The sequence below is a fragment of the Dicentrarchus labrax genome, unplaced genomic scaffold (genome assembly GCF_905237075.1).
Source record: "Dicentrarchus labrax unplaced genomic scaffold, dlabrax2021, whole genome shotgun sequence".
In the NCBI taxonomy this organism is placed as follows: Eukaryota; Metazoa; Chordata; class Actinopteri; family Moronidae; genus Dicentrarchus; species Dicentrarchus labrax.
Genome location: NW_026136710.1, coordinates 19,613,551 through 19,628,428, shown reverse-complemented (window position 1 = coordinate 19,628,428; position 14,878 = coordinate 19,613,551). Strand labels below are relative to the sequence as shown.

The window sequence follows — 14,878 nt, the reverse complement described above, 5'->3', positions numbered from 1 at the left end:
TTACTGCTTACCTTGTAATCATCACGAAAAAAGATAAGATACTTGCCAGTCTGATAACTTTCCAGGGATTTTAAAAAAATGTCTCAGAGTATTATATGTCTCATAATGCCTATGAAGGCATGATGTTATCTGTGCAGTTTAGAGTTTCTGTCTCGGTGGCATCCTGGAGAAAGTGCTGCTACTCCACAGTTCTGCTGTGAGACCTGATTTCTCACATAGGCAATGACAGAAACCTGATGGCAAGAAGGGCTCTGTGATTTGAAACTGAGTGGTGCCATTTTATTGCACTTCTGTGCCTGTTATGGATTGTCCATTAAGAAATGCATGTTTAAGCATAAGGTATAACACCTAAGGTCCAAAGATGGATGTTTCATTTTGTAGTCATAATGTCAGTTCTGCAGCTGAAAGTCTTGTTGCATGAAGCAAGACGTAGAGCTGTCCCCACCTGGTAGTGAGTAAGATCAGGAGATGATTAAAGCTGTCGGAACACTTAGTTGGCAACAAGGTTCGAATTTTTTCTGCATTCTGGGAGATGTTCAAACACGTTCAAACCCTCCATTTCAGAGGTAACTTCCATCCTGACTTTGTGTAACTGGAGTCAGAGTTATGTCTCTCCTCTATGCTGATGATGTAGTCCTGTTTCCTTTAGTGGACCATAATCTCAAATCTGAGGCCATGGCACTCTGCTGGAAGACGATGGGTTGGTGCCCCAAGGGAACAAGTATCTCAGGAGTGTCTTTTTATGAGTGAGCAAAAAAGTAGATGTACCAGACTGTCGTGGTGATGAAGGAGCCGATACTAAAGATGAAGGTGTTTCTGATCCACTTCTGTGCATTATTTTGACAAGGATCTGTCGCTCCTCTGTATTTTGTGTGTGTGTGGTCTTGCAGGGTGCGGCGGCTGTGTCACTACGTGGTCAACCTACGCTACTTTGAAATGTGCATCCTGATGGTAATTACCATGAGCAGCATCGCTCTGGCAGCCGAGGACCCCGTGCAAGCTAATGCCCCACGCAACAACGTGAGTCAGACTGACATCTAGACTTCATAAATAAACATCTGGAAGTACCCAATAAACACACTGGTTGTTAGACATACAGTCACACAAACCAGTATCTGAAAATGTGCATGCTCAAACAAGCGCATGAGGATTCACGCACAAATACATCTCATTTGGGTTGACAGGCTGATTCATTCAGTTCTTCCTAACAGAGCTTGACAGTTTGTCCAGGTTGAGGAACAAAGGATAGAAAACACAAAAACAATCTTTTTTTAAGCAATCTTTGTCAAACAATGTTACTGATTGAGAAATGTGTTAATAAAACAATGCATGTGGTGCATGTCCAGTTTGGGAAAATGTTTCTGTACTCTTTATATTCCTGAATAGCATGTTAGCTCATGTTGGAAATAAGGAGGTAATACAAGTACACAGACACGTTACTTGAGTTTTAGCATTTTGACAGACAAGCACAACTAATTTGTATTCTAGTCAAGGGCACAGAGGGAATCTGAGGTGATGTGCGTGTGCATGCTGTTTATTCATGTGTGTGTGCTTGTGTGGGCGTTCGGGAAACGTTAGTGCAGGGGAGTGCAAAGCTGACAGAGCTTGAGACCTCTGACAGGGCAGGGGAACATGTTGTGCATATCTGGTCCATTCACACAGACACACACACACACACACACACAGACACACACACACACACACACACACACACACACACACACACACACACACACACACACACACACACACATACAGGCTTCTAAAGTGTCTTAAACTGAGAACATCTGTCACCGGATCTGTTGACGAGTCATCTCACAGGATAGTTTCTTACACTCTGTTTTACAGGTTCTCAAGTATCTGGATTATGTCTTTACCGGAGTCTTCACTTTTGAGATGGTGATTAAGGTGAGAATGCTGTGGAAGTGAAGACACACTTTCATTTGAGCTCTAAAAACCAGCTAAGCAAGATTTTGGTAATTTTCAAAAATTTAAAATTGAAACTTTTTGAGATGTTTAGGTTACATGATGGTGATTTTCATCTAATAAATATTTAGATATGGTCATTTTAAATCAAACAGCTTTTTCTAGCCGTCTATTGATCTGCAAATCACCATATCAGTTTTTACTGGGAGGGCTACACTAGCTCACAGCGGACAGCATTATCATGTCACAGGCTTTACTAACTTGGTTTGTGGTTTTACATTTCTTACTTGTGATAACACTCCTGTTTCCAAATGCTTTAGATAATGAATGCTTTGCGTCAGTGGAAAGGAACGGTACTAAATATTAAAACAATAAAAAGATTTTCATGGGCTATGGAGGTTAGAAAATGTTTCTAAAAGAGGCCTTCAAATAAAGAAAGTGTCTGTGTTAGCGTGTATGATGTTTAAAATAATCCTGTTACAATTTATTCTGCAATTTGAGATGATTGACTTGGGACTGCTCCTCCACCCTGGCTCTTATTTTCGTGACCTGTGGAACATCCTGGACTTCATTGTGGTCAGCGGAGCTCTGGTGGCCTTTGCCTGCTCGTAAGTCAGCTCTTCCTTTATTCCTGCAGTTTCTAATCAAGCAGGATTCTGAATATAATGTATTTGAGGGATGATTACAACCACACCACAACATTCTGAAACAATGGTTGTCTTGTATTACAGTATTAGCAGATGTTCCTCTCTTTCCGGTATCCATCAGCGGAGTGGGTCTAGGTGCCCCTGCTCTTCTGTTTTTGCTCTAACAAACAACTCCAGTGTGTTCATCCAATTATTCATCGCAAACTCAAAGGCTTTTTGTGCTGCCAGGGGTTATTTAGCCGACAATGACTATGTCAAACTCATCTTTCATTGTTACATAAAGTCTCCGCAGCCCCTCCCTGCTAGTTGGCTAATGGGCCATGCACAGCTTGGCTGATAGGTTTAAGGTTCAGGAGGGGACAGAAGGAACAGAGTAAAAGATATTGTGCTAGTCTCTAAACTGGCACGTAATTACAACTCCTGCAGCTCAATACACTGCTCACACAAATAATTGCTTCATGACTGTAGTTTAACTGTAGTTTAACAAAATAATTTTTTTACTGTAATGTTTTTGTGTTGCTTTTATTCACAACTACTGTCACAATCTTGATAGGTAAAACTACCTACTCTGTATTGTATGACTTGATATTTTAAAGTGATGCCTTACATGGGGGTAAATATTCTCTGCCAAGTTCATTATCAGCTGCACATTTCTGTCTCCTTTCACAACTATTTTATGCAGGAAAATGGGTCTATTTGCGTACCTACATTCATTAGAATCCCAGTACTCCTTACTGGTGAGTACTGGCCCAGTTCAACCACTGGTCAGGTCCATTTTATCAGTGAGAGTTAACTAGTAGCATAGACTGTATAAAATGGATATTGTGTGTCCACTTCCTCCCACTGTACAAAAATGAAGCCAAATATCCCGTATAAGGCAGCTGCCATCTTGCGCTGGTCAGTCTAGACAGTTTGTTGGAGCCCGAGTACAGTTTTGACTCGTCTGTAGCAGGAACAACTGGTGACTCGCCTGGTCACGCACAATCTGGTATTACAGCTGAACAGTAAATTAAAATATGTTTCTGAAACGATTTTAGGTGACAAATAGGCAACGCAGTAACAGAATCTTGCTTTGTGTTTGATCAGCACCGCCTAGTGTGACAGTCTGATCTGAGTTTCATATGGTGAGCTGGACAGACTCACTGAGAATGACCTGTCAGTCACAAGGTAGCCACACCCTAAAGCGGACTCTGCTTTATCATCTGTTTTGCTCTCAACTTGAACATAATTTCCAAAATGAACATCATAATATATGCCAGAAATAACTTATTCAAACCAATGTATTCAAAACCATTTTAGGAAATGAGCACTACCTAAAATGACAGAAACCATCTTTGGGAAAAATGTATTTGACGTGTACGTTGATTTTCTAGTTTGCCCCTGTCCCGTCTGCTAACATGGAGGGCGGCGGGGTTTATGACCTATACTGCAATGGGATGTTTTGGCTTCACTTTTGGCGAGCTGTCATGTTGCGACACCTTCCAGCCAACTTGAAATAAATGTTACCCAGTCACAGTATAAAGGGAGTTAATGAGCCCCTTGATGCTTTCAGACCTGCATTCTGGGTCTCTGGAGAAAGAAGGTAATTACATAATCTGCCAGAAATTTTCTTGTGTGCCACCGTCTCAAATATCGACACATATTGTCCTGAAGGTTTATCCACAGTTTGTTACCTGTGTATTTTTCTTTGTACTGCTTTCTGTCGCTCTGATTTCTTCTCTTTCGCCAGCTGTAGATTGACGTTTATCTGTTGCTTACTCTGTCTCTGTCTTCTCTCTTTCACTTTTTCCTTCCTCCTTTTGTTTTTCTGGCTTGGATTGCTTTCAGGAGCCTTATGGGGTAATGCCTGCTCTCTCTGCCTGTGTATCTATCTATGTGCTCGTCTTCCTGTTTGTGTCTCCTGCTCTCCTTCCTGTCCATCTCAGCCAGTGTCATTTGCAGAGTTTATAAACGCGTCTGCAGCAGCCTTCCTCTCTCAGCTAAATGTTTCCAACAAATGTCATATTTTGTTATTTGCTATTCTTATCATCACCGCCACAAAGATACTGGCATTTACTCTGTTTGTGTTATATAACTGTGTTTGTGTTACAGCTGTATTTGGGTTACGTAAGTGCAATTACCTGCTCTCCATTTATCAGATATATTTTATGTGCGTTAATAGGAACAATATACAAAATGCACAGCGTGGCAGCACTGTGAATAAGAGAAGCACTGCACTGTCAGACACAACAGTTTGAAAGGTTCAAGCTTTCATGAGAGTGAAAGGTGTTCCAGATATTCATGAACACAAAGGATCTGAGTGCTGCTGCCCATAATAAGCACACAAATAGAAACTATTAAACAGAGTGAATGGTAGATATAACGCATTTCTTTTTCATTTTTAGACACAAACAATTAAAATATAATGAAGACACAGGATGATGTAGCTTTCATCAGTGTCTTTCTAACTGCTAATGCACTGTTCATTTATAAACACATACTTTAAGAGTATAATAGCGTCATCCTGTCCAGTATGCTGTGCCCCTGTCCTGATATAGGTAGAAGAGTGAGATTCACTGGGTGTATCAGCTTCAACCACCTTCCTTTTATCCCTCCCTCCCACGTTCACTTCCTGTACAGCATTTTTGTCCCTCCTGTCGTCTCCTTCATCAACTCATAGTCGTGGCATGTAAGCGTGTAACTGGCTACATTCACATTGCAAGGCTTACAGGATCACTCAGTTTTCTTTGGATGTAGATGTTATTTTCATATTTGGATTGTTATAATAATATACTAGATGCTGTCGATCTGAAAATGCAGTCAGACAATCAGGCGGGTTCCAGGGTTCCAGAGAAATGTAGAAATCGAGGAAGAACTGTAAAATTGTTCGTCACAGTTTAGAGACTGACTTCCTGCTTCAGCTGGGTCCTGCCATGTTTCCCTCAGTACAAAAGGATTAACAAAATTTGGCCAAACTGTTGGTTGTCTCGCTGCCCAGCTGATGTCATTTCTATCACTAGGAACCGTTGACATTTGTCATGTTGATTCTTTGTACCTGCGTCAATCTCAAGCACACCTGTCGGCAATTTCTATGTTGCTTTTTTTCTGGCACTGCACAGGGAGATAACATCCCCATTCTGAATGCCACCTGGCTAGGAATCAATTATATGAATTTTCCAACCAATTCAATATTTCAATCAAAGGCCTAAAAGTAATTGTCATACATTCTTTTCAAAGGCTACTGATTTCCTAGAATATTTTCTCCTGCAGTGATTAGGACATATCATGTGATCACAGGTGATACTGAGAGACCTTGTCGCGTCTTGGTTCCTCCAAACCAGTGGACCCATGAAGAACTCTACACCATATTTGTAGAAGTGAAAAGAGGAATGTGGTCTAGTGATTCAGAGGTCTGAAACCAGTGTAGATGAAATAAACCCTCAATTAGCATTGACTTACAGAAGCTTGTAAAACAGAAGCTAGCCCAGAAGTGACGCCAGGACTTCAGGTCTCTAACGCAGTATGCGATTAAGGGCCACATCTTGTATAAAAGTGACCTAAATCAGAATGGAAAAAGTTGAATTCATGGTGGATTTGTGTCCACTTGTGTCCACACAGTCTTTCAAAAGCAGATCTGGTCATGTATGAGAGACTAGCAGGGAGGGGCTGCAGAGGATAAAATCAGATTTTATTTTCTCGGCTGCAGTGTGAATGTAGTCATACAGTAGATCGTTCTCATCAACAGTGTCCTCTCATCTTTGCTCCTCCCAAACTGTCCATGGCGTCATGATCATCCTGTGGCTATAAAATGTATTTATTCACAAATTCATTCTAACGTGTTATCAGACTGTGTGTTGCTTTGCTCTTTCACAGGGTACAGTAATTAGTTTAAGTCCTTCTATTTGTCTCTTATCTTTGTTTTCTCTTCAGTGTGTTTTGATGTCGTAAGTTTGAAAGGCCGAATAATGTCACTGTATCTTCATGCCTGTGTGATATCAGCTTAAAATGCTTATTTTGCTCTGTCTTTATTTACGTGCTTGTTTGCTCTATTTCTGTGGGTGGTGTTTGTGTATTGTGTGTGCGTATGCTTATCATTGCTTTTTCTCATCAGATCGCAACAAAGCGTGGCCAGGTGGGAACTGTCCCTATCTACCTTTTGCTTATTGACCCCCGTTGACCCCCCCACCCCACCCCCCACCGCCCCATTTTTGAATCAAAGAACGCTCCTCTTGTCAACCAAATAAGCTTTGTCGCCCTCCATCCCAAGATCCCTCCTTCCTCTCCTCCCTTTTAGAAAAACCTCTTGATCCAATATTGAGACATCCAGACAAAAAGACAATATTGGGAACTCCACCTCATAGCTTTCAGAAGGTCGACACATAACTGCTGGATAGCATAAAGCATGAAATCACCACTGAGTAGCTTTCCACTTGTAAACACACGTTTCAGTCGTATTACAGCGAAAAAGTCCTTATCTGTCGTTTCACCTTCATGTAAATCTCCTTTAATCTTGACTAAAGTGGGTTTAATTGGTCAAGCCTGCACCTCCCTGCCCTTCACCTACATCTATCCTTCTTTATGCAGTGGACTTAGAGGGACATGAATGAAGGATTATAGCTTCTCACCTGATTTCTCCTTGAGGTGCTATGCTAAAAATGCTAAATCATTGAAAATCAGTCAGTGTATGTAAGGAAAATAAAAAACAAACTGTATGTAAGGCTATATTTTCCTTTTCTTACAGTTTCTTCATTTTTTTTAAACCACTTTTTCCTTACAGTGTATAATTGTTCCAAACAGTAAACTAAATTCTGATATGCTTTTCAGTAAACACAGACCTATTGCAGCTGTCAAGTTGACAAGATGCGCTGTCTAATAGAAAGTAAGGAAGAAAATGGAGAAATATGCTGATTATGCACCAGTTTCAATAAAAACAAACAAAATTAGTGGAATTATAGTGTTTGTGCTGCAAATAATATTTTTATCATCTTATTCATCTTATTACAGATATTCAAATACAAAACTCCTCAAAGTACCATAAAAATCGAAATAAGAACTTGTTACCATTGGACATGAATATATTTGCACATACGTTACTCCAAATTCCCCATCTAATTGAATTCTCTGTAAAACATGAAACCACTTAATAAAGGGAGCCTGATGCATCCTGTGTGGCTGAGGCATTAGCAAATGCAAGTGCTTCCGATTGGACGTCAGATCTGGCATCCCTAAACAGGAAATGCTCCTCGCTCTCAGGAGGGCGCAGCTGAAAGGACATGTCATGATGTCATGATAACTGAGGATGACCCCACATGCCTGGCTGCTGAGCATGTTAAGCACTGAGCGCTGATCTGCGCTGCGTTGATGTGTACCCACCCACACACACACACACACACACACACACACACACATTACATCTTCCTTGCCCACGGCACTTCTGAAAGCTATTGGGAGACTGTTCTTGCCGTCTCAATGTGTTGACGTCCTTGAATAGCGAGGACTGGCATTGACTTTGCAGATTGCATGCCAGGGTAACCAAGTCATCCGAGCATGAGAGCTGCATGCCATTTTGGTAGACGTAGAGTTTTCCATTGAGAAAGGAAAAGGCCCCTGAGCCTAAAATGTATGGAACCATGCTTCTCTCCGTCCTCACCACATGTTATAGACTGTTACATCACATAAAAAAACATATATTTCAGAATTGTTTTTTCACCCAGTAATGGGTAAACAACTTGAACAGTTGGTTTTCATGGGTCCCTTGTTTCCCTAAGTACCCTCCGCTGGCCAACCAGATGTTTTTTTTTTTTTTTAAATGAGAATCTCTGCAGCACTGATAGACTGATCCGGGGCCCGTTTGAGTGTGTGTCTCTGTGTGTTTGTGGACATTTAAAGCAAAGGAGGCGTGGGGAAGAATAGATTGGAAAAGGTGTTTTATAAGCAACTGATAGTATCATAATGCTTTATTTTACAGGTCCCTTAGTTTCTAAATTGTTTCCTTGCAAGGAGCTCATATGTACCTTCATTTCCTGGAAAGGACTTTCTAATTTGTTGCCAATCGCAGGGAAATGGACAACGTGTTCAGTTACTAAGACTCATTTGTTATTGAGTGTTCAAGAAACAACTAGAAAATGAGCAGAAAATAGAAAACAGAGCTGCACATCTAAGTAGAGGTTATATTTCCAGGGTATTGTCTGCAAAACTCTTTCTCAAAAGAGTCATTTGGTAACCTATTATTTAGTGGAAAAATTGGTATTTGTGGAATCATATGTTGACTACATTATATTCATTTAACTGTGGACTCTCGACTGGATTTTGTCAGCTGTGGCTGCCTAGAGTAAGCTAATGCTAATGTTATCTCAGTGATCCTGTAAAAGGTTTTTGGAAATGCCACATAGATGATATAGATATAATGCATAGACTGAGGCTAAAGCTGCATGATCCAGAAAAAAAGTCAGCATCCCCTCCAGCTAAGGATCCATTTAGAAGATATGAAAATAAAGGAGGAGCATTGTTTGTGTATTAAACGTAACCTGTAACCCCCAACCCCTAATGTTTAGGCTGCAGCTTACGTCAGAGGTTTTGGAAGGGTTACAAAAAAGACACAACCCTGCAGAGACCTGTGAAACTATATGAAAGAGCTGTGACGAGTGCACACAAACACATTGGAAAAAGGCTGCATGTATTCATATAATCTTTGCTTAATGGCCTGTGAGTGAATATATATCTTTTACAATTGTTAGCTTTTTACAGCAGGAGTTGTTCTTGTCCCCCGGGGATGAAAACATTGGTTGGTCGGTAAATCTACCTCATGCTGGTGTAAGAAGCAGCGGGGCCTCTAGGGGCCACTAACAGAGCTTTTAGACTCTCCTTTATTTCTAGTCTGCTTGTGACCCTCTCCTCATCCTTCACACATAAAATTATTGCTACACACACACACACATAGATTTAGACACACTCTCGCTTTCTGCTTCTCTGGATTTTTTGAAGTCAAGAAGAAACAAACGAGAAACACTTTTTATCCAGAGTGACAGCAACATTGTGTGTGCGTGTGACTGATTAATTAAAAATCCCTCTCCCACTGCCCTTGGCCAATGTCACCCTCTGAGTGAATGATGGCTCAGCTGTATGTTATTAGCATAACAGCTAGTTTTTTAAAAACCCCACACCCACCTCCCACTCTGTGACCAGTTAACAAAACCTGCAGCGTCTGCAGTGACTGACAGCAGTGGTTCCTGCAAAGAAGCTGCTTCCTCTACCAGGGGCTGATTCTTTGTGCATTTACTCTAAACAGAATCAGATCTTTGTATGTTATTCTACTGAAATGTGTTAGTATGTTAGTTTGGTGTGGCTGCATATTTAGAGCCTTGTAGCTATACGTTGAGGTTACACATTAGCTAGGCGAGTGGTGGAATTACTGCTCAAATACGTAACTTTGAAAAAAAATAGACTGCAAGAAAAAATGTAAAAAAACAAGCATCTCACCTCTCAAATTTATCGTATGGTTTAGTTTTACTATTGTGTGAATACCTTGTATCTTAATGTATCTAGATATTGAAATGAGTTGAAGAAAAAGACAGAGAGAACCAATAATGGAAGGAAGGAAAGGAAAAGGGATCAAAAGACAAAAGGAGGATTCAGGAAGCAATGGGGGAAAAAGAGAAGAATGGAAGGAAAGAAAGGAAAAGGGAGGAAAAGAAAGATGTAAGTAATAAAAAGGCTAGAAAAAAAGAAAGAAAAGGGACATGCCATGGAAATAAGGCATGAAATAAAAAATGGTGGAAGTTAAAGATGGAAGACGATAAATAAATAAAAGGCTGAACTAAGGAAAGACAAAAAGAAGGGAGAAGGAGACAGAAGGATAGAAAGAAAACAAATGGATGGAATAGATAGGATATATCTATAGGAAATAGACAGAATTACAAAAGTACTGAAGAGAAAGAAAGATGGATGATAGAAAGAAAAAGAGAGAAAGAAAGAATAGAATGTAATGTGTAAGCAGCAACATCTGAAATGTGTACAATTGTGCAGGACTTGAATAAATGTACTGTGCTTACTCTGTACAAATTAATTTTCATCTATTGTTGCATGTTTCTGTAGAATAACATTATGAACTCACATGCATGTACTCTACTAACGGAATATGAACAGGTATTTCTCTGTGTACGCAGTATACCTGATGTACTCCAACCGGCTCTTGTTAGGGGAGCATGGGATGAAAGGGTTGATTATGATTCTTGGTTACACTACATCACCCAGACTAACTGTACTCTCAAACTGCACAGAGGGACGAAAGGCAAGGACATCAACACCATCAAGTCCCTGAGGGTCCTCCGAGTCCTGCGGCCACTCAAGACCATTAAACGACTGCCCAAACTGAAGGTACGGTAATCTAATCTGTCACCCAACCAGTCCATTATGATAAAAAAAAAAAATGCTGCAGAGCAGCTGGGGACACAGCCGTGTTAGTTACACACACTATCATGGGTCAAATGCATTTACAGTATATCATGGAGGAATTGATATATCTGATTTAAAACAGCCATGTTTTAGATCATATATAAATCTCTTATCTCTAGCTCTAGATGAAAGATTGGAGCTGTTTGACCTTTGGAGCATGCTGGGATGTGGTTGGACAAATTGGAAGAAAGTGACAGAAAATTGCTTCCTTTACTGAAGTAGTTGTGTGCGTGGATGCTTATTGATGGGCAGTTTTTCCCAGAACACACACTCCTCAAACATCAATGCCACAGACACGGCTGCTTGATAAAACCATTGTCCAACTGTGTTTTAAGCATCAAACACTCATGTAGGTTTGGAAATATAATAATATAAGAATATCTGTACCGTAGTTCGCTGTTTATCTTTGTACCAGCTAGCCATTTGCTAATGTGATCACTGATGCCAAACAGCTATCCATGCTACTATACTGCAGTATACTGCAAAATAGTTTCCTTTAACATTTACATATTTTCAAACCCTTAACCGGGACCCTTAAGTGTACCGCTTGTTCACGCCTGCACATATGTATGCACTTATGCGTGCACCACAACGCAACATTTTTATCAGGATGGGGGACAATTTCAGTGCTTAAAGAACGTACCGAGCACACTTTCAACATGGTGAATGCAGCATTTCCGTTGCTGGGTACTTTACAAAGGAGTAAGCCCTCTGGAGCTTCTTAGAAAAGACTGACTTTGTCTTCGGCATGACAACTAACCGTTAGCACACTGACAGGTTCTGTCAGAAAGAGCCTGTGACGCTTGCCTATGACTCATAGGCTAGCAACAGCCTTGACTACCACACTTGATTGACACATACAGAAAAATCAGTGTTGAATTTAGACGCATGGTGCATTGTTTCTGTTTTTATATTGGGTTAGGTAATAATGAGTGGGGCAGAACATTATAAACATCAATGTAAGCGCTGAAAACAAGTATAAAATTATAATTAGTATTTTAGTCGTGGTGACAAAACAGGACATTTTAGTGTTTTACAGATAATTTGTTGGGACTTGGGACACCCACTTGACACTGGGACAGTCCCGACAAACCGTGGCCTCTGGTCTCCGTAGATAGCCTATAGTTTTTTAAAACTGTGTCACTATTGGAATTCATTTTAACTTAGTCCAAGCTGAGTACAGCTCTGTTTAGGAGCAACTTTGCAGAGCGAAAAGATAGTGGTGTAATCTTCGTAATCACTATGTGAAACACTGGTGGCTTTGTGCCATTCAGCAGTGAACCACATTCAGTTTGTGACCAGTGTTCCTCTTTGATAGTGCAGTTTACTTTTGTTTGGCAGATGCAATTTGTGTAACTGTTCTTGATATATTAAGTCATTTTGGATTTTTTTTAACCTGCAATTTTGACTTGAATGATAACTGCACCTGCAGTTTTGCAATCATTTGGCCTATTTGGATCTCAGTTAGCTGTCACATCACATTGTGCCAACCGTCAACCCTCTTTTATTGCTGACAAATTGGCATCTAATAAAAAGTGTTTGCGATTAAGTGAAGTTAAGAGGTGAAGTCCATTTCTGTCAGGTGTTGTTATATATAATTTATTTTGTCTTCCTTCTATTCTATCTATAAAATATACTCAGTTAATGCACAGGTTCAAAATTAATTACAGTACTTACAAATGAATTTAAGCCTAGAGTGCTTATATTGTACAGTTGCCTACTTGAACTGTGCACAAAAGAGACACATGAAGAGGTGTCCTGATAGCTCACCTGGTAGCTGCCCCCCTTCCTGTCACTCTTCAGCTATCGATTAAAGGCTAATTTTAGATTCTTTTTTTTAAAAGAGACATCTGAAAAACAAAAAGGCAAATAAACTTCACCATACAGTAGGTGGTCCACATGTTCCCATTCAGTGCATATACAGACTCTTATAAACCTTCCATATCTGAATGTATTAATGGTGAGCCAGTCATATCAGCAGAACTAAAGATGGTATAATGTGCAACCACAATAATTTAAAACATGGTTGCTAATAGAGAAAATAGACACTCGCATTAAAAATCCTTTTTGATGCAACCACTGGGGGTTGCCAAAGTTGGACATTTTGAAATTGGCTTTACAATGAAGAATCTGTAAAGCGTGTAGAGTGAAGAATCTGTATTAATGGATTGTGAACCATACCAAGGCAAGACTCAACTGTTTCCTCTGATGCAGAAATGACAGCTTCCCTCTGGTGCGTGAAGGCAGCTGATCATCCAAAAGTAATGGATCTGACAAAAGATGAAAGATGTGATTGGAGTAATAGAAGTGAGATGATTGAGACAGATCAGAGCTGGCAGACAGACGCTCATCCACAACTCGTCTTAGATACTTGGACGGAGTGGTTTGACGGACAGGCTGGTAGAGGAGGAGAGAAATATGCTCCTTCCTCACTCTGAAGACAAAAGCCTTGATGGCGATCATTCATGCAGCAGCAAATTCATTGGTTAGATTGCGTACATGTCAGGATAGATAGACAAAACACTTCATCTCATAGAGCGATCACAGCACAAGCTGACAGAAGAAAATAGCTGAGAGTGATAGGCAGGGAGACAAAGACAGACTTAATGCAAAGGTGTGTACTCAGTAAGCATTGATTTGGTAGTTTGCAGGTCATAAGACTACGAGGTTAAAACAGGGCTGAATTTGGGTAAAAGGTGAGTTTTTAAACATCTAGGTTAGTTAGAACCATTGTTTCAACAGAAATTAAAGACTGTGGACATATTTTTGCCAACAGGTCCTTAAACGTCAAAGAGACGTCAAAATATGTAATTTGTCTTTGCTGTATAAAATAACCCATATGAGGGTATTCTGATCCACTGACCATATTGACAACTGTGTTTGTCAGTACCTTCCAAGGGTATATTTGTGTTTGTGTGTCTGCCACCTCTGTGGTAAAGGATTTAGGGAAGTTAATGCAACTAAAACTACTTCAGTTAAGTATGGGGAAAGATTATTGTCATAAGGAAGGTTGAATTCAGACACACTCATTCAATTATCCCCCCCAAATCCCACACTTAGAAGTGTAGTTGCAGATTGCAGTAATCATCTTCCCCTTCCAAGCAAGCAAGAGAAACTTTCATGCAAAAAACAAGAACAGCCCCATCTAGAGGAGGTTTTTGGTTTGTCCGGCCTGGTCTACTCTAGAAACATGGTGGTTCAACATGGTGGACTCGATGGAAGGCGACCCACAGCGTCTGTAGATAACAACTGCTCATTGTATGAAACAAAAACACAATGATTCTTATTTTCAAGTGATTATTCACTAATGAAATCATACCTATGAATGTTATATTCCATTTCTGCTAATAGACCTACCTAAATATTACACACTATACTATACTATACTCACATTTATTTGTCTGTGTGTTTGTGTGCGTGTGTAAATATTTTCCAGGCGGTGTTCGACTGTGTTGTGAACTCCCTGAAGAACGTTCTTAACATCCTCATCGTCTACATGCTCTTCATGTTCATCTTCGCTGTTATTGCTGTGCAGCTCTTTAAGGGCAAATTCTTCTACTGCACCGACGAGTCCAAGGGTTTGGAGAAAGACTGCAGGTACATGGTCCAAACTTGCCCTTCTTCACACCTGAATGTCTTCTTAATGAAAATATATTTACAAAATATCTGCAATTGTCCATGAGATAACGGCCTTTTTTTTTATTGAGACTTTTTATTGACTACTTTCATACCTTTTAATTTTTCCATGGCAGCTGCCATTTGGTAACATATGATTTCATACTGAAATTCTCTGTCCTCTTCTATCTAAATATCTATATAGATCTGGTTTCTCCTCTTTCGATTACATCTCTTTAAACCTGATTCTGCCTCTC

At 40.1% G+C, this 14,878-nt stretch overlaps 1 protein-coding gene across 8 annotated transcripts in view; it reads left to right on the top strand.

Moving 5' to 3' along the window:
- The window catches only part of cacna1bb (calcium channel, voltage-dependent, N type, alpha 1B subunit, b), a 152,349-nt gene that overhangs the window by 114,663 nt on the left and 22,808 nt on the right, over window positions 1-14,878 (top strand). For all 8 annotated transcript variants that reach the window (XM_051412661.1, XM_051412662.1, XM_051412658.1 and 5 more), the window contains 5 exons: window positions 891-1,020; window positions 1,849-1,908; window positions 2,428-2,534; window positions 10,832-10,928; window positions 14,443-14,603. In XM_051412661.1, the coding sequence (XP_051268621.1) occupies window positions 891-1,020; window positions 1,849-1,908; window positions 2,428-2,534; window positions 10,832-10,928; window positions 14,443-14,603 (555 nt within the window). The remainder of the gene's footprint in view (window positions 1-890; window positions 1,021-1,848; window positions 1,909-2,427; window positions 2,535-10,831; window positions 10,929-14,442; window positions 14,604-14,878) is intronic.